This window comes from Xiphophorus hellerii, chromosome 24, assembly GCF_003331165.1.
Source record: "Xiphophorus hellerii strain 12219 chromosome 24, Xiphophorus_hellerii-4.1, whole genome shotgun sequence".
Taxonomy (NCBI): domain Eukaryota; kingdom Metazoa; phylum Chordata; class Actinopteri; order Cyprinodontiformes; family Poeciliidae; genus Xiphophorus; species Xiphophorus hellerii.
In genome coordinates this window covers 7,829,220-7,849,001 of record NC_045695.1, presented here as the reverse complement: position 1 = coordinate 7,849,001, position 19,782 = coordinate 7,829,220, and the positions used below count along the sequence as shown (strand labels likewise).

Sequence of the window (19,782 nt, the reverse complement as noted above, 5' to 3'; positions counted from 1 at the left end):
TACTGGTTATGATTTCAGATTTTTATTTGTAAACATTTTTGAAAGCCACTGTTGTTGCGCAACACCCCCCCCCTCCTTTCTGTCTCTACTGTCTCACTCTCTGCTTCCTCTTCTGAGAGGGGAGATGTGCTACCAGCTCTCCTTCTAACGGGTTAATTGAGTTTCCTAAATCTGCCGGGATTTACCCTGTCCAGAACTGAAGTAAACTCTGTTTAAGCTGGTTTCGAGAAACGATTCGCCTGGTTTCTGACGGCCTACATCCAGGTGTCCCACCCTTCTTCCCCCTGTGAATTAGCCAGACTGAGCAGCCTACAGCCAACTAGTTTCACAGAGCACACCTGTTAACGGTCGCTCGTTCTCTATTTTACAACTTGCATTTCTTATTGAACCAGGTAGGTTTTAGTGACTCGGGCGAGTCCCAAGGATGACGTTTTAAATTTGGGCTACCAGCAACTTAAAAACATTTTAAACTTTTTCCTCTCCAGAATCAAACATCACAGCTATTTTACAACCATCAAAGAACTTTAAGGTGACTCATTAACTGAATGTCCACAACATCTTTTAGATTTTCTTTATGCTAAATATTTTATTAGTAAGGCAGTTTTGCAAGGGTCAGTACAGCTTAATTCAGTAGCAGAAATAATCAAATAAGTAAAATCAATCATCTAGTCTATCTTTCCCTACTGCTGATACTGAAAACTGAAAAAGGGAACCTTTGAGAGAGACGGACGGAGTTTGGTGTTTCGAACCCCAGACCTGGCTTGATGATGAAGAAGGTGTTGCAGCAGGAGGAAGATGTTGATCAGCGAAGGCAGGAATCTCTGTAGGTCTGATGAGCTTCTTCTCCGCATGGATGCTGAGGTCACACAGGACTTGGTGCTGGCAGGAAAAAAGGCACCAGTTCTTCTTCTTTGTCTTTGCCTTTGTCTTTGTCTTCATCTTTGTCTTTGGGGTCTGAACCCAGCTGATGAGAGAAGTGCGATTCGAAGCCACAAGTTGCGGGGCTGACGGGTTGGTCTCCATGAGCAGGACAGTCTTCGTCTCTGTGGCCCCGGCTCTTCTTCAGCTGCAGAGTTCTTTGTCCATCTCTTGGCTCGAAGCTGCCCGGAGGATCCAACAAAAGGTTCCTCTTTTGCACCCACCTTTTATAGGGTTTCTGACTGCTCAGACAGATGATCTCATATCCATCACTGTCTTACAGACATTTCCTGATGTCTGTGCTAATGTCTCAGGGTTGCTCAACCTCCTATGTCCATTGCCTGCACAACCTTTTACCTAAATAAGGCGTTGATCATCTCTGCTCTCCTGTTAGTTCCTTTCCTTTCACCTTTCACCTACTCTCTACCTCCAACATATCAGTGATGTTTAATTGCAGTTACACCTTTTACACCATTTCAAGTTCAATGTCAAAATCACATTTATCACATTTATTTTCTTTAGCTTCTCTGATTTAGCATTCATTTATAATTTTATAACCATAACTTATATCACATTTATTTTCTTCAGCTTCTCTGATTTAGCATTCATTTATGATTTTATAACCATAACTTATTAATTATCCTTATTATAATCCTAATGTGAGTTATTACAGATGTTTTCTGAAAAGAAACCAAGAATAATCCATGATTCTAATTATTTAATACCAAAGTTACAGTTACTTGTTTTTCTTGTAAGTGTTCCCACAAATGTTCGTGTAAATATTATTACAAGTAAACCATTATTAATATAAGTATTTTACTTTGAATCTTATCAAATTACTCAAAATGTTTTAGATTTCATTCTTTAAAACTTTCATGCTTTAAAATAAGGAATAGTCTCAGCTATTTTTATAAATCTGCAGGCTGGAAACTTCCTCTTTTTCCAGGAAACCTGCTTTTCCTGTTTCATGACTCTCTCTGTCTGACTATGATTTCTTATGATTAGATAGAAAAAAGTAGAATTAAAGCAAAGTTTGCTTTAGACAAAAACAACACACACAACCAGATTTATTTTATTGACACCTAAGTCTACTGCTGGGCCTAGATGTCACTTGAGTGATTCATTTTAAAGATAACTTTATTTATTATTACTGTTAAACTAAAATCTCCAGCATGGGGAAGTGGGATGAGCTCGGATTTTCTTGACACCACCTAAGAGAAGCTTCACCTCTTATCAGGACAACAATCTTAAGCTTAAAGCCGGAGCGCCGACAGAACGGTTATATCAAAGTATAATGATATGTTAGAATGGGTCCGGTTCAAGTGAGCTGAGTGTCACAGCCTCCCTGTTTATACTTAATTATATTCAGTTTAAACATAAAGCAGCATTTCACAACATGTTTTGTCTGAAGACACTTTACAAAATGTCAATCCAATTTATACAGACAGATTAAAAGTTTAATACATCCATTAATTCAAATTATCCGAGTTATTAAACCATTTTTACTTCAGTTTCCTTTTTATGCTGAATGCTATACATGTCCTCACAAAAACTGATTTCAAATTGTGCTGAAGTGATCACAAGTTTGACCTTGTTAATCATTTAATACTGAAATATTAAAAGACACTATTGTGGAATTGTGTCAGAATTAAACCAAATGTGCTTTATTAGCTATCAATAAAATGTTATTGTGTGACCGTGAGAGGCTGAAGACTCGCCAACATTCATGTTAGTTAATACACAATTTACACATAAAAAGTACATATTAAAATAATGTCAAACTCACCGCTGGTGTTTAAATAATGTCATGGATGAAATGGCCTCCAAAATGTCCTCTGTTACCCAGATTTGCATCTTCAGTATTTCACGGGTCATCTAAACACCGAAAGCAGGTTTTAGATGGCGAATGGATTATGAATACTTATCAGCCACGGGCGGCTGGTCTGGTGGAAAACGTCTTCAAATCTGAAAACGTTTCTCAAAAGTCCAAACAAATAAATAAATTAATAAATAAAATGCAAGCTTCTGAAACTAAATTTCTCAGAATTCAAAAAGTCACATACAAGCCGAACAAAAGCAGCGTGGCTTTCAAGCTTGAGTTAATTCTGAGAAAAAGTTAGATTCTTTTTTGTTTGTTTGTTTGTTTGTTTCTAGTGGCCCTAATCCTCTTCTGTAGCTTTCTTACTTCCTGAGTTTTTTTAATATAAAATACTGAAAAAGCCCATTCTCAGTACAGGTTCTGTAGTCATTAAATAAAACTGTACTGGAATAGTTTGAAACAAAGCATGCCCCCAAAAATTAAAGATTAAGGACTACAATAATTCATTTGTAAGGAAATGTGCACGTGGCTAATGAACCAGAATTTGGCAACTCTTGTTAAGAAATTTATTCAGAACTTGATCCAACCTAAAAGTATAGTTAAAAAAAAAAAGCAAACTGTTCTCTTAACTTAACAAAGGTTATAAACTTCATTTAAAAATTGCATCCACTTGACCTGTTTTCCGATAATTAACAAGATCTCAATAAAATATGGCTTCCACAACATCATAAAGCTCAGCAATGCGTACTAAGATTACAATTAAAGTCCTCCTGTCTTCAATAACGTCAAATAAATTTTAAAATATATGCAGTATGTAGCATGCATGAACTGTTCCAAAACGTAGATATATTGTATGTGAGGCATTCTGAAAGAATTAAGAGAGTAAGAATGATTCCAAAACAGCTGCTGCTTGTTTTTGAAACTTATACTGTCAGTTCCAATATGCTTTGAATGAAACCGCAAGAAATACTTCCAGTATTCCCACGACCCCCAACCAAATAAATATCCTCCCTCAGCTTGACACCAGTGAGAGCTCTTGTCTCCAGATGCTCTGTCTGTCTTGTAACTTTCCCCTCCACCCGCCATCATCCTCCCCTTTCCACTCCTACAGCCCGCAGGAGTGCGACGCTACCTGCATGCAATCAGAGCATGCAGATGCACTGAACGTGCCACCATAACCGGCACGTTCACGTCGCAGTGATGAATGGCCCCCTTCTCTCGCTAATGCAGGAAAGCGTTATCCATCACCACCCAGCCCAAAGGAAAGAGATGCTCGTTGAAAAGTGACATTCTGCTCCCTGGCAGCGTCCCCGAAGAGCCATGTGGAAGTCAGCCCGGCTGCAGAGCTACTCATGCGGGAAGGTGCCTCCCTCCTTCCTAATCCTCCTCGAGTGGGGAATCATAAAGGCACTTCAAGTTCATTAAATACTCCTCACTTTATTCTGCATTATTTAGACGTGTTAGGGATAAATGACACTGAAATGCATGTATTAAGTGTGCATCCTCAAACGTCAGCAGATTTTAGTCCAATAGAGAACCTTTTGGATTTTGTGGAATGAGTGGTTGATATGGTTGCAGTAGGTCTGTTACACAAGTCTTTTATAGACTCTTGTTCATAATTTCTTTGGTTGAGGCATTGCTTTTCTGGGCAATTATTCCTTCTATTTTTGGATGCTGTGCAGCCCTTTCTTCTTCACTTTAGGATAGTTGTTGTGATGCGTAACCAGGCAACAAGGCATTGTTTTTACAACAGGAAACAGTGGATTAGCATCTCAAAACTTCAAATAATAACTAAGTCGGGGATTTAAAAAATGAGTGGCAACAGCAAGTGAGGTGGATTTGCAATCCTTGCCAAAACCTGATGTTCTCGGACATGTTAATGTGAAATGTAGCCTCTGTTGCCTGGATATTGAGCTGTTAGCATACAGCAGTCTTCAGTCAGAGGCCTCTTCTGATTCACTGCAAGACTGACTGCTACTGAAGATCCTTCATGCCCAAAGTATCACCATCCACAAAGAGTCTTGAAGATACTTGACTGATCTGAGATACGACAACATTTATTTTCCCGTTGGGATACATAAAGTATTTCTGAGTTGAACTGATTTGAATTTAATTTATTTGGATTGACAATTTTGCAGCAGTGGCGTAATGCTCTCATGTCAATAATTATCTCATGATGAAGGTTGGTTGATGTTGAACTCAAATGCAGAAAGGGGAGAGCGACAAAAAATAGCACAGGGGTCGAGAGAGAGTACACAAGAAACTAGGAAATGGATCCAACACTAGAGAATAACTGGAGCTAATAAATATGGATAAACTCAGTAATATAACTAGAAACAGTAAGAAGGACTGAACTAAAGTAAAACGTAAGCAAGACCGATCTTCTGTCTTTTTCTTCTCTAATCAAAGAAAGAGACTAAGGAACTCAGAATAATAAAAACTCAAAAATAACTCAAAACAACCAAGAACATAACAAATTGAGGTGATTCTAAAGGTTAGCTAGGGTGAATCCCACAATCAGTGAAGTCTGCCTATCTAATAAAGTGGCTGATGTGCGTATTTCAATCTGCAGAGATTCCACTGTTAGTGGGAATGAATCTGAGAAACATTGTCATGCAACATAACATTGACTTTCATTTTTGAATCTTATCCTATTCTTATCTAAAGACATTAAAACATTAAAAGGTATGCAGCTTTCAGGGAACCACGTTGCAGCCAGCATTCATGCCAAAAGTGATTGCATTTTAACAACTCGCAGTACCTTGCAAAAGTATATTGTAAAGATGAACAAAATATTCACATATAAGCATCCTGTGCTTTTTTTTCCTTTTACTTTATGTTAGGAAAAACTTTCAAAAATCATGTATCATTTTCCCTCCAGTTCACAATTTAAACATTAGTTGGAGCTAAATCTGAAATCTCTCTTATATTTTCTAAAATGCTAGCTTGTGCCTCGTTTTTGCTAGATTTCAGTCAGTCATCAGCCAGCCTAAAACAAACCCTTCAAAGTAGGACGCAACACAGCGTGTTTCCAACTCCCTGATACTGCAGTTGCTGATTTTTCCATTTCATCAGCAGACTCCTGATGTCCAGAAGCAGCCATGGTCACATCATTGCTTCTGAATTTCTTACTTCCCCCCTCCCTCCCTCCATCCCTCCCTCCCTCACTCACTCACTCACTCACTCACTCTCTCAGACTTTCTCTCTCTCCAGGGTTCTGGATTTGGCACAAGTTGAATGAAAGTGCTTGGAGGTCAACTGTATCCACCTTATGACATTTGCAGCAGGCCGTCGGAGGCCATGAAGAGCTGCTCTCATTCATCAAAGACTTCATCGGTGCTGGTGCCGACCCCAAAATCCACGATCTTCTGCCTGCAACAGGAAGGAGTTTTACATCATGGGTTTTTGTTTTTGCTTTTCTTTATTTAAAAACCTCGTGCTTTTGCATCAAACAATACATGATCATCTTGTGCAGTTGCATATTTATTACATACATATTTATTCTTACATATCTACATATTTATTCTGTACTTAAATGTTTCAGATATTCCAACTAATTTTGATATCAGACACAGATAGCCTAAGAAAACACAAAATAATCCCTGATTCTTTTGGATAAAAGCCGGAAGCAAAATCTCTGTTTTTGCTTTTTGAGCTCATATGAATTCAGCGGTTCACCTCAGAGCCTTGTGCAGCAGTGCATGCCTGTCTCGCAGTCTGAGTGCATGAGATATACAATAAGCAATTTAATTAATCTGCATAACATTAGTCCCAGGATGCTGCATTCTCACATAATGTTAGTGTGCCCTAAAGCTTTTTTATTGTGTGCGGAGTTGATCACATAAACAGTTAAATATGAAAGTAGAAACAAACTTACACTTTGTTTGAAGTCTGGTTCTGAGGTTCTCTAACTACACTCCTCCACTTCAGCCTATCTATATCTCCAAATCAAGAAACGCTGATACCACAGAGGTTCAATCTCATCTTTTTTTTTTATCTCAGCTACTTCTTAATCAATTCCTAGCCCCCCTACTCTCTGTCTCTCTTGGACTGAAGCTCAGCTTCAGTTCAATCTCAGTGCAGAGGACCCTCTTTGTGTTTGTCAAGAGCAAGTTGACAGCAGATCTTGTCCCCTGAGCTGTTCTCTTTGCGGCAAAGAAAAGGTGGATGAGTTACTCTCGCTGTAGGTTGGCAGGGTTGGACAGTGCAGACTTGACCTCGATAGGAAAGTGAGGTCCAGCTGGAAGTCTTTCACCATGGAGACCTGGACAGAGAGACCTGTAGATTCTTAGAAAGCATTCGGCATTTGTCTAAAGTGTGAAACGGGAGTCATGGGTACTGCACATTGAATATTTGAGATTTTTGGAAAATAACTCAAATCTTCTCAGGATTGGATGAAGAGTGTCTGCGAGCGTCAGAGATTCAAATGATAGTGGACTAGTGCATCAATATGCTTTACTTTTAACTATTCCAGAATAGTCCAGGTTAATATGTTTTCTTCCGGTTATTAGCTATGTTAATCTTCCCACCATTTCTGACCTGATTTATGCTGCCACCACCATGTTGAACCAGAGGTCAGTGTTGTCCAAACCGCTTGTCAAGTGGACCAAAAATCCTCAATTGAAAGTATTTGTGAGTCCAAAGAAAAAATCACTAAACTAACTAAAATTACAAGAAAATATTATATGAACTGTTATTTTTTTTTTATCTGATTTGTTAAGATAAAGGGATTCAATTTGCAAATTCTTTTAGGTCTCGACTAAAAAGAAAAAGTTAATTCTCAACAATAAGAACAGGATTGGGGGTCACTTTTTGTGTCAAATTTGTTATTTATAGCCAAGTTTAAGACATTATCTAAAAGCAAATTTGGGTGCCTCAAGACTTTTTGAGTCAAAGTCTGTGGGTAGATTTGCTCTTGCTTACCATGAAATTCAAGAAATTGCAAAGAGAGTGGCTAGAATCACACAACGGATGAGACAAAAATGACCTGAGGGTTATGACACTGAAAATGCTGTATTTGAAGTGATTAAACATGAACAATATCAAGAGCGACTGGCGTATATTAAAGGCAGCAAAGGCGATTCACCGGGGCGCTTTAATAAGAAACAAGCTCGAAAAGCCGAGTCTCCCAGTGACTTCTGTTCAGCACAATCGAAAGCTTTATTGATCGCCCTCGGTGCTAATAAGATTGGACGTAGCACTCCTAATGCCACCAGTATTCCTTTCCCACTAAATCAAGAGATAAAATTGGCATATGCATCCATCTTATCCCCACCTCTTACCGCCTATATGTGTCAGGCGGCAAACAAAGAGAGGCGGGCGAGTGGAAAAAGCAGCTCTGGGGAGTAGAACAGATACACCTAAAGGACTTATAGGGCTCCAGCTGATGCTTGTATGCGGGGGTTCCTTACAAAAGAAGGAGAGAGATGAGGTTTGTGATGGGCAGGCCATCACATCTACAGGGGGGGACAAAGGAGCAGGGTGACGAGCAGCCAGTGGACAGAAGGTCCATTTCCACTCATACAAAAGAACCGGGGAGATGAAGCAGATTAGTAGCTCTTTATTCCCTTTGTGAAGGCTCTAAATGATCAAATTTAGCCTCTTTTTTTTTCGCATCCTTTCCTCTTGTGTGTGTGTGTGTGTGTGTGTATTAGAGCGGGTAAATTCACACAAGACATCACAAGCTCGCTTATTTCTTTTTCCTTATCCACTCCACATCAGGGCATGCTTTGCCTTCACCCCCTCTTTCATACGCTAACTTTTTCTGAGGAGTAATTTATTCCTCCAGAGAAAGCATAGCTACAACAGCTGGTGTTTGAGTCACTTTCCTCTCTTTTTGCTAACCCCCAAATTTACAGTTTGAATGGCGAGGCACTCGGCTTAAAGCCTCTCATCACTGCAGGGATGATGCATTTCTGTGCGCTCCCTGAGCTGGAAATTACCCCTTTAAGTGAAAGACAAACCCTGTCGCTGCTGGACAATATCATCAGCCAGTCAGTCGGGGGCTTTTATTTGGCTGTCACATGATGCGCTGATGTTAATAACATCTCATGTGTTGTGATGTGACTTCTAGAGGCAGTTCCTCCTCCAATTTGCATGAACGGGTGTGAAGATTTAGTGAAAAGCTTGTACTCACAGGTCTCATCTGTGTCACTGTTTTCAAACCTTTGCATCTAGTGCCATCTACTGTTCGCCTCCCAGCACTACAGGGGATAAAATGGTGTTAAAGTGGACGTCAGAAAACTCAGAGGTTCAAAACCAATTTCTTTTTCACATGTAAGCCACTTCTGATGTCGTCTCTGGTTCAGAAGTAATTTAGCACAAGGACTGTTACTGTTGTGGCTTATAACCTGAATATGTTTGTGTGCGATGATGGCTTTTGAAGTTCTGACTCCAGCTGTAGTCCATGTTGTCTAAATAAACGTTTTTCCTTCCACTCAACTTTTCAGGAATATGCTTGAATACTGTATTCTGCCGACTTCTTTAACATTTTCCTTTGGTGGCTAACCCCCAGTTTGAATCTGATTTACTTTAATCTGAAGCTTTAATCTCACTTTTTTATGGAAATTTAATACGTTTAGTCTTGAAGAAGTTATTTTTTTTTTTATCTTTATTCATTTTAAAGATCTTTTTTTTAAAAAAAAAAAAAAGCAACATAGAAAACCTACCATTTTAACACAATAAGCAGAAACAACTTCTGATTCTATAGATCTGCTTATTAATGTGCTAGTGTTAAAGCAGATCAACAAGTGAGAAGCGAGGCGTGTTAACTTTATTAATAGAAAACAAACTATTTGTTGAATAAATAGTGCAGGGCTGTGAAAAAGTATTCCCCTCGCTTTTCCCATAAGGATTTTGGTTTCTGTGTTGTTGTTGTTGTTGTCATGTCACACTTAACTGTTTCAGATAATCAAAAAATGCAACACAAGCAAAGACAAAAAAGCATTCAAAAAAAAACATATCCATCTATCCAGTTGAACCGGTTTGTTATTGCACAGTTTAGGGGGTTTGAGGTCTATCATTTGGTTGAGAAGCTGGTTCCACTTTGGATAAGTCAGCAGTCTGTGAAATGATGGATGTATACATGGCCATATCCAGAGGTAGGTAACTACTTACATTTATAACTTTTTGAAAGCGAAGCTAGTTTTAGGAGTATTTTTACTGCAGTATCTTTGCACACTTGAGTAACTTCTGTATCCTGAAGTTGCTGAACTAACAATCACTGAAAGAAGAACAAACGTTTCAACCAAAAATGCATCAGACACATAACTTTTATATAAAGTGACAAGAGCCATTTCCTGTCTGCTAAGCCTGTGGTGTCATTTAGGGATCAAGAAGATACAATTAATTCCACATATTGTTTGTTCTTCTTGAATTTGTTATTTTGCACTTATGTTATTTATTTGTATTGACCTTCATTCGAGTTTTTAAAATAGCAGAATTTGCAGATTATTTTTTGTCTGTCTGATGAAATCATGTTAGAATATTAAATCAGATCACTCAGTACATCAAAAGCCTTTTTACTTTGTTACTCTTACATCTTTGACAGCTAGTTTTTTTATATATATAATAATATGCTAAATTAGTTGTACTTTTGGGTACTTTATCCACCTCTGGGCTTATCTTTTAATCTTAAATGTTGTGTTTTCATTCGCTTAAAGCAGAAAATTATGATAATTAACAGAAGTAAAGGTTTGAAAACATATTCAGTGTAACGAATCTATATAATGTGTTTGATTTAGTGGATTAATTTACTGAAATAAATAAATCTTTTAATAATATTCAAATTTTTCGAAAGGGTCGTTTTAGTTTTCGTCCACTGGGGGGCGCTGTAGCTGCCGTGCAGTCTGACGTTATTGCGTAAACGTCAATTGCCGAGTCATGGAGAGCTGTTGTTTAACACCTGACGCTACAAGGACGAAATGTGTTGGAGCTTTTATCCACTCGGCTGAGAGCAACAATGACAGAAACACCGCGTAGAAGAAGCTGAAGCTTCAGTTTGATACGGCTGTTTAGTTTTAAAACCGAGTGTTAGCGACAACAAACCGGTTAGCCTCCCTCCGGACGGCTAATCTCTGTTGGCGATAAGTGCAGTATCTACAATATATTATCTGACTTGGACGAGCAAGGTAAGGTTCATACATCAACAACAGCGAAACTAGACGTCTAATGTATCTGCAGAGCTGTAAATGCACCGTTGCTACTGATTTTTCTCAGTATACCGCAGTTTAAATGTGAACTGTTTCCATATTTTTATGCACGTTATCATAGAAGCGGCTCTCGTGAAGAAATGCTGCGCACTTTACTCTGTGTCTCTCTTTTCTTTGTTTCGAAAGAAAAAGGAAACTTATATAACATTTCTCTCCACGCAGCGTGCTATAAATGTCGGCATTTATTTCTGTAAATCTTATGGCAAAACCCAAACATTATGTATTAGAATTTGAATGCAGCATGACAGGGATTTAAAAATAAACATAAGTGGGTTAAAACACTGGAGCTGCATTGGATCTTCATCTTGCTTGTGTTCGACTTTTTAATTGAACGACTGAAATAATCAACTACCTGTCTCCTATTGTTTTTCTCTTACATCTGCTCCACGGCTGCAGTCATGGTGTACATCCAGAGCTACTGTGAGGGAAACATCTCCATCTCCCACACCTGGGTGGATTTAGGTATCTCCCCCTGCTTCCACTTCACCCTCATCTCCACTATCCTGCTCTCCATCTGCTTCTTCCTCGGCACCGTCCACTGCATCTGCTACCAGAAGTATGGCACCCGCATGGAGCCCAAATTCATCCCTCGCTCCCACCTCTACGGCCTCCAGCTGGTCCTCACCATTCTCCTCTTGCTCCAATTCCTGGCTGGGCTGGTGTGGCGAGCGGCCGACGGCGGAGAGCTCCCGGGTTACGTGGTGCTGTACGGCTCCTTCTCGATGCTGGGGTGGTCCTGGGCGTTGGGCCTGCTCTGGGTGGAGAGGCGTAGGGTCCCCCTGATGGACCGGACGAGGGGTCACAGCACCGCCCTGCTGGTGTTCTGGGCCTTTGCTTTCTCTGCTGAGAACCTGGCCTTCGTCTCCTGGTACAGTTCACAGTGGTGGTGGGCGCTGGAGACCAGTCAGCAAGAGGTGAGGCAAAACCTAGAAGAAAAGACTTTATTTATTTATTACTTTTTTGCATGTCCACAACCTGAAATCTTGTGTAATATCCATTTGTCACACTTAATCTGGTCATTATGATAAATCTCCTTTCATTGTCAGTCTAAAAGGCCAAAGGCTGGATATGTATTTGCTTTGTGCGCCACTCCTTTTCAAGGTACAAAACCTGCTTAACATGCAAAGCATTAAAAACAAACATGACGAAAGATGTTTCTCTTTTCTGCTGAGTCACATGACGAAAGATGTTTCTCTTTTCTGCTGAGTCATGCCTTCAGATTCTCATCTCTACATTTATCAACTGCCCTTTTCCCCCCTTTTTTTATAAAGAAAAAAGGGAACTATGACTCAGCTCCTGCCATGCTGAGTCAGAGTTAGTCAGCTCATAACCAAAGCTGCTTCTCTAATTTGTTGCCTGCTTATCTGTCTACTGTGTAAACACTTGTTTTTATTGAATCTCCCTATAATTAAAAAAGAGCTGCAGCTAATTGATTATTATTGTAGTAATTGATTATTCTATTGATTATTCCGATGATTAATCAAATAAATGATCAAATTTTTCATTTAACCACTTAAGCTTATTTTAGACAATATTAGAAACACAATTAAACATTAAAATAAACATATAATTCAGTTAATTTTTTAAATAAGGGGGGGAAACATTTACTTACTTGAATTGCAATAACGGTATTCCTTTTCTTTATTTATTTACATTCAGTCATATTGAATTACTATTACTATTATTAATATTTAACACCTAATATCGGGGTAGCTTGTCATTTCCCCTGGGGGATCCGTAAGATATATTCTTTTTTTATTCTATTGTATTCCTTCATGTTCTGATTGGAACATATTAACAGACAAAGAAGGTTATTTTGTTTTAATCTTTTTAAATGTATTTTTTAATTACCGCTTTGAGGATGATGTTCTTTCAGCCAATGGCCTATTTTGAGTCTGTATACTCCAGTTAACGATTAATTGCTTACTAATTTAGATTATTTCAACAATCAGCTAATCACGATTAATTCCGTTAATCCTTTCAGCCCTAATTTGAAGCTCATTCAGATGATAAGGAAACATCTACATCATCCATGTAGTTTAAGATGTTGTTGAATCTTTCAGGTGGAGTTTGCTCTCTGGGTGATCCGCTACGTCTGCACCGGGCTGCTCTTCTTCGTTGGTCTGAAAGCCCCCGGCTTGCCCCGAAAACCCTACATTCTCCTTATAAATGAAGACGAGCGGGACGTGGAAAACAGCACACAGGTAGGGAGAGTATGAGCAGCAAAACAAAGTTATTCAACCTTTTCTTAAAAAAATAAAAAAAGTTAAGAAAAGAAATCTGCATTTCTGTTCCATCCCCCTGAGTCCACAGCAGTCTTTTAGGGTAGGGATGGACATTTTTTCCACTATTATTTTTGCAAAACTTGCCCAAGTTCAATGTGCCAGAACTTTTGCATGGCCCTGTATGTCATGTTTTTTTTTTTCTGATTTTTAGAGCCTGTTAGGAAGACCAGAGGAGAACCAGTCAACCTGGCAAGGGTTCAGGCAGAAGGTCCGTCTGCTGGTTCCCTACATGTGGCCCCGAGGCAACATTGTCCTCCAGCTGCTGGTCCTCTTCTGCTTGGGCCTGCTGGGAGTGGAGAGAGCTATTAATGTCTTTGTACCCATCTACTATAAAAATATCGGTGAGTGAAGCCATGTGTTTTAGGTGTGTGAGATTTGAGCTGGATGAACATGTTTCTTTGTGACCCTTTTTCACAGTTAATGGGTTAACTGATGGCAGCAGCTGGCACACTGTGGCGTCCACAGTGGGTGTGTATGTTGGACTCAAGTTCCTGCAGGGTGGGGGAGCAGGTGAGTGCTACCTCTACATTTGTAAATGTTTAAAATCTCAGAGATTTCCTGATTCTGTTATGCATTTTTCTGTATCCTGCCCGTCCTTTTCTTCAGGTGCCTCCGGGTTCGTCAGCAACTTGCGCTCGTTCCTCTGGATCCGGGTGCAGCAGTTCACCAATCGGGTGGTGCAGGTCCGCCTGTTCGCCCACCTGCACTCGCTCTCGCTGCGCTGGCATCTGGGCCGCAAAACCGGCGATGTGCTGAGGAGCATCGACCGCGGCACGTCGTCAATCAACAGCCTGCTCAGGTCTGTGTTTGTTCACGCCGTGAAATAAACCAAAACCAACAAAAAAAAAAAAAAACAACTAAAATAAATCTTTTTGTTTTTTTCACAGCTACATTGTGTTTAGCATCTTTCCAACCATCGCTGATATTGTGATTTCCATCATCTACTTCGTCACTAACTTTAACGCCTGGTTCGGCCTGATCGTCTTCATTTGCATGACCTTATACCTCAGTAAGTGCTGCATGTTGAAGCGTAACCATGACAATGAAATGTGGCTACAGAGTCTGAAATTAAACTACTATGAAAAAGCATTTGCCCCTTGAATTTAATACCTGCTCCTGCCAGTTTTAGCTCACTCTTCATAGCAGAATTGTTTTAATTCAGCCACATTGGAATTTTATTTTTAGATCAGAGCATGTTGTGTTGCTTTTTGAGATCTTTTTGCCAGACAGATTCTATTTAATTTGTTTTTTGTTGTTTTTTTTGTATATTTACTCAGATTATGTTTGATTAAAAATCTGGTCTGACGATCTGAAATCTTTATAGTGAGGCAGAAAAGCATAAACTTGAAATCCGCATGGGGAACAAATACTTTTTTACAGCTCTGCATCTCCAAAACAATCTTAAAGAATGCTTAGGACGACTTTAATTATTTATGTCTTGTAGCTCTGACCATCATCATCACTGAGTGGAGAACCAAGTACAGACGGGACATGAATCTGCAGGACAACGCTGCCAAGTCCAAAGCCGTGGACTCATTGTTGAACTTTGAAACGGTATAATCAAATGAATGCAGATTATGTTATGATTATGATACAAAACAAAATGAAACAAATATTTGTATGCCTATGCCTTAAAATCCCCTGAGTCAAGTTTGTTCTCCTTTTGTCTTCTTAATAGGTAAAATACTACAATGCAGAGAACTACGAGGTCGGCCGGTTTGAAGACGCCATCTTGAAGTATCAGGTATGTGTGAGGTAGTGACTGCTTTTTCAAAGCAGTGTGATGAAAATAGTTTCTTTGAAAAGTTTTGTTTTACTTCGACAGGAGTCAAAATAGTTTTGTTCAGTCCTGTCGGACGGAATGTTTTTCTTCTGTCAAGATCGCTATCAATGCTAATCTTCACAGCCTGTGCATGCAAACTTTAGTGTATTTCATTGGGATTTTATGTGATGGACACAAAGTCGGGCTTATTTATGGGTAAATCGAAAATTATCCAGGATTTTTGTACATTTTTTACAGACCTAAATCTGAAAAGTTTGCTGTCCATTTTGATTTAGCTACCCAGTGTTGTCACAAGTCGTTTTATTGTCTGCATATTTTGTGAGTTACCTGAAGCAGCTTTAATTGTCTAGGAAATGAGAGGAGAGCAGATTTGGATGAAGTCTAGACTGTGACATTTATTTTCTGCTTTGTGTTTATTAATCACAATAAAACACAATAAAGGTTGCAGTTGTAATTGGACCAAAGGGTTTTGGTTTAATAGTTACACTAGAAACAAAAGCTTGGTATTTGAAGCTGCCGTGTTTTTAGAATTACACGCAAACTTAGACGAGGTATCCACCTGGGATTCAGGAGAATGATTATGCGTTCTCATAACATCGACTATATTAATCATGTCATATCTGCTCCTGTTTTAGGCTTCAGAGTGGAAGACTCAGGCGTCCCTTGCCTTACTCAATCAAACCCAGAACGTCATCATCGGATCTGGACTGCTGGCCGGCTCTTTACTCTGTGCCTATTTTGTTACAGAGGGGAAATTTCAGGTGCTGAATCGGTTTATTCCTGCCATATTCTGATGTATTTGTCTTCTTATTGTGACAATGGCAGCCTTCTGATTCTAGGTGGGAGATTTTGTTCTCTTCGGTACATACATCATCCAGCTTTACACCCCTCTCAACTGGTTTGGAACCTACTACAGGTAAAAATGAGGCTCTACTGGGCTTAGATATGTCCTTCTGAAACTGTTGTAAAATACTTTTTTGCCATTTTTTCCTGCAGAATGATCCAAAATTCCTTCATCGACATGGAAAGCATGTTCAAGCTGTTTGAGGAAGAAGAGGAGGTATGTTTGAAACTGCAGAGCATTTGGATCGGTGGTGTAGCGTTTCTTCTAAATGTTCTGCATGTTTTCTGCAGGTGAAAGACGAAGTTAATGCTGGAAGTTTGCAGTTCAAACTGGGAAGAGTGGAGTTTGACAGTGTCCACTTCAGCTACACCAATGGGTTTGTTCACATTTGCTTTCATTTTAGTGTAAAGTTGAGTACAAAGACTAAAAATACTAAAGGATTTTGATCATTTTTACAGAAAGGAAATTCTCAGGAATGTGTCCTTCACTGTTCTTCCAGGACAGACTGTTGCACTGGTACGGTGAATTTAAATAGGGAATTTCTCATTATTAATATATTTCATGTGCTCTCTTATGATTTCTTGTTTTTGCTCTCCTTTTAAGGTTGGACCATCAGGATCTGGGAAAAGTACCATCATTCGCCTGCTTTTCCGCTTTTATAATGTTCAGGGAGGCTGCATTCGCATAGATGGCCAGGATATCTCAAAAGTAAGAGTCTAGAATGACACCAGAATTCTTCAAAATGTTTTCCTACTTTTAAGGGCAAATATAATAAATTTCACAGCTTTTCATCTCAGCTTTTGCATGAATAAAATGTAAATTTACTCATGCAAATTCATACATTTGCACGAGTAAAACTCAAAAAATATGCAGGAAGTTTGAGCGAGGAGCACTGCCGAAAGCCGACCAAAGTTACGTATGTAAGGCAAAACCTGGGCATTAAAATATTGCACAATGTCAAATCTTGACATGAGTGTGAGCAAACCCACCAGCTTGAATTTGAATTCATTTGAATTTGTGGCCTGACACAGAGTCTGTGCTTTAATTTAGCTGTAGTTTATGACTACACACTTCAGTTGTCTTTGCCTTCTGTTTCCTCAGGTGAAGCAAACATCTCTCCGGGCGCACATCGGTGTGGTTCCTCAGGATACGGTGCTTTTCAATGACACAATCAGGGAAAACATTCGCTACGGTCGCATCACTGCATCCGACCGCGAGGTGGAGGAGGCAGCCATAGCTGCAGACATACATGATAAAATCATGACTTTCCCTGAAGGTAAGCCATTGAGCTTGCAGGTTACAATTCCTCCCCTTACTTCCTTCTTTGCTTTAAGAGTAATTTGAAAAAATATATATTTTTTTTTCTACTTGTTTTCACCATGTTGTGGTATTTGCAGGCTATGACACGCAAGTGGGTGAGAGAGGTCTGAAGCTGAGTGGAGGTGAGAAGCAGAGGGTTGCTATTGCCAGAACAATCCTGAAGGCACCTCAGATCATCCTGCTGGATGAGGTATCAGAGCAAAGTTATACTAAAATCGCCTTGAATAAAATACCAGAAGAAGTCTGTAGTTTTATAACCGAGTTTCTCTTTAGGCAACATCTGCTCTGGACACGCAGACAGAGCGCAACATCCAGGCCTCTCTGGCCAAAGTCTGCACCAATCGCACAACCGTCGTCGTAGCGCACAGGTAAGAGGAAAACGCAGAAATCAGAGTCTGACTTGTGTATGTTTCATGTCTGGATACAGATAGGGAAACAAAAAAGTATTGCCCTGGCTTTATTTGTCTCAAAGTTCCATTCATCCACCCATTTTTCAAACAATCTAATTTTATTTTTGGCACTAATGCACTCCCTTACTTTAAACAAAAAAAAACAGGTTGTCCACCATCATTGGAGCGGATCAGATCCTGGTGATCAGTGAGGGTCGGATCGCTGAACGAGGAGGGTAGGTTTCTCCCCTGATCCTGTCGCCAATGTGGATCAAATTTCCCTGAATCGGGATTAAATGTCAACCCTTTCTCGTTCCAAGGCATGACGAGTTGCTGTCCAAAGGAGGTCTATATGCAGACATGTGGCTGAAGCAACAGCAGGCCCACGACTCAGATTCCTCCTCAGATACCGAAGCAAAAGATCGCAAGTCTGAGAAACTACAGCCACCGTCCACCTCTTCAGCCCATCAGAGACATTGAATGTATTTATTGCTTGAGACAACAAAGTGTGTTTTTGTACTCTACTTGTCAGAGTTGATGCTTTATTTAAAAGTTATACTGAGAACACTGAATGACGTGGTGATGTTATTTATTTTAGGAAATGTCCATGCAATGTCAGGTCAGGTAGAAAAGGGAAGGTGCCTTTAAAGAACTGAGGATATGACACTACTATCAAATGTATAGAAATACACACTCATGTTAAAGCTCTACATGAGCTCTACCGTAAGCTCATGTAGAGCGTACATGAGCTTACGGTGCGCCCTATCAACATGGCATGTCGATGGGGCATGGAAAGGGAATAAATTAAAAAACCATTCACCTTAATCAAGAAATGAATAACTCAGTGCGACTGTTATGAATGAGAATGGGGTGAAGTACACGCTGTCAGGAATTTTCTTTTATTTGTCTGCATATACAATGTCAAGGTAAAACTTTTTAAGTGTACAATTCAATCAGTTTAGCATAGTGGGATATAATAATTGCTTTATTCTCATAATGGTTTACAGAAAAAGTCATGCATGACTACTGCTGTACCAACCGTTTCACACCGTCAGAATACACACCAACACAACTATTAGTTCTCAGTATGTGAAATGTAAACATACACTTTGTGATGATCTGTGTTATTTTAACTTTTTTTTTTTTTCTCCAATTTCTGACTTGTGGATCTGAAAATGTATACTTGGTTCTGTGGAAATTATAGAAGCGTTTGCCTTGGTATTATAAACAATAAAAATATTTTTCACAATCTCCGGGCTCTAAATGAAAAACATAAATTTCCATTAGATTTTAATGAGAATGTATTACCTTAAATAATTACTGGAGGATAAGGATTTTAAGCTTTAAGAAAAAAAAATGTGATGCGCTTTGAAGTTTGTTGTGGGTGTCGGCCGTTGAAATAAAAAATAGTTTCTGAATATCTCTTCATATAATAAACTCAAATTTGTAAAAACCTTAACATTAAAATACATAAGCACAGAGGTCAGAAAGTATTTTGGTAAAAGCAGGTCATGCCTATTTAAATGATATTTTATGTCTAATAGGGAGAAAAGATAAATGTCAAGGATGTGGAAAAAAAGAAATAGAACATGTATTGATGAATTGCAAAACATGAACCTGAAAGGGAGAAATTGAGAAGAATGGTTGGAAGGACATGACAGGAATGGAGTCTTAAAGGAATATTAGGAAATAAAGGAAACATATTGGATGTTTACAGATTAAGATAGATAGATAGATAGATTTTATTACAGACTCAGAGTCCAGATTACATACAAAGGAAAGCAAAGACAATAAAAGAATAAAAAGTACAATAAAAAAATAAGGAAATCATTATTTATCTTCAGAATACAAAGTTAAAAAATAGAATTTAATAGATGTAAAATAATGTTGCTACGCACTCATGTAGCCACAGTAGGTGGCGGTATGCACCTTACAGTTGCTTGCGATCCGCCATTATAGATACGAAGAAGAAGAAGTATTTCTGTACGGTCTGGGTTCCGTACTCCTGTGTACGCAGCGCCCCCTGCAGTCGATACTCCTCAATTTGCCTGAAACGAAAGCAAACACAACACCAGGCGGTTTAGTCGTCACTGGCTGTTTTCTGTCAGGGCGTGTTTTCAAGCCAAGTTAAGCTTGGGAGGGAGGAGGCACCAGGCCGAGCAGACTTTATTTCTCCTCCAAATTCAACCTACAGATGTGTAATTTACAGTAACT

At 39.2% G+C, this 19,782-nt stretch overlaps 1 protein-coding gene across 1 annotated transcript; it reads left to right on the top strand.

Annotated features, from left to right (window-relative positions):
* Window positions 1–10,590: 10,590 nt before the first annotated feature.
* On the top strand, window positions 10,591–18,819 carry abcb6a (ATP binding cassette subfamily B member 6 (LAN blood group) a). Its single transcript, XM_032556599.1, has 20 exons — window positions 10,591–10,866; window positions 11,344–11,861; window positions 13,011–13,151; window positions 13,384–13,573; window positions 13,650–13,742; window positions 13,839–14,031; window positions 14,120–14,241; window positions 14,677–14,786; window positions 14,911–14,976; window positions 15,651–15,776; window positions 15,855–15,931; window positions 16,012–16,075; window positions 16,150–16,235; window positions 16,318–16,375; window positions 16,463–16,567; window positions 16,961–17,135; window positions 17,257–17,369; window positions 17,453–17,547; window positions 17,736–17,804; window positions 17,889–18,819. The coding sequence occupies exons 2-20, from the start codon at window positions 11,346–11,348 to the stop codon at window positions 18,046–18,048; spliced, it is 2,559 nt and encodes an 852-aa protein (XP_032412490.1). The 5' UTR covers window positions 10,591–10,866; window positions 11,344–11,345; the 3' UTR covers window positions 18,049–18,819.
* Window positions 18,820–19,782: the final 963 nt, after the last annotated feature.

What these genes read in the sequence shown, in the direction of transcription:
- abcb6a (XM_032556599.1), top strand. Translation starts at nt 11,346, where the DNA reads ATGGTGTACATCCAGAGCTACTGTGAGGGAAACATCTCCATCTCCCAC. An exon ending in CCTGCAGGGTGGGGGAGCAG is followed by an intron (nt 13,743 to 13,838) that starts GTGAGTGCTACC and finishes CCTTTTCTTCAG; the next exon opens with GTGCCTCCGGGTTCGTCAGC. An exon ending in ACGCCATCTTGAAGTATCAG is followed by an intron (nt 14,977 to 15,650) that starts GTATGTGTGAGG and finishes CTCCTGTTTTAG; the next exon opens with GCTTCAGAGTGGAAGACTCA.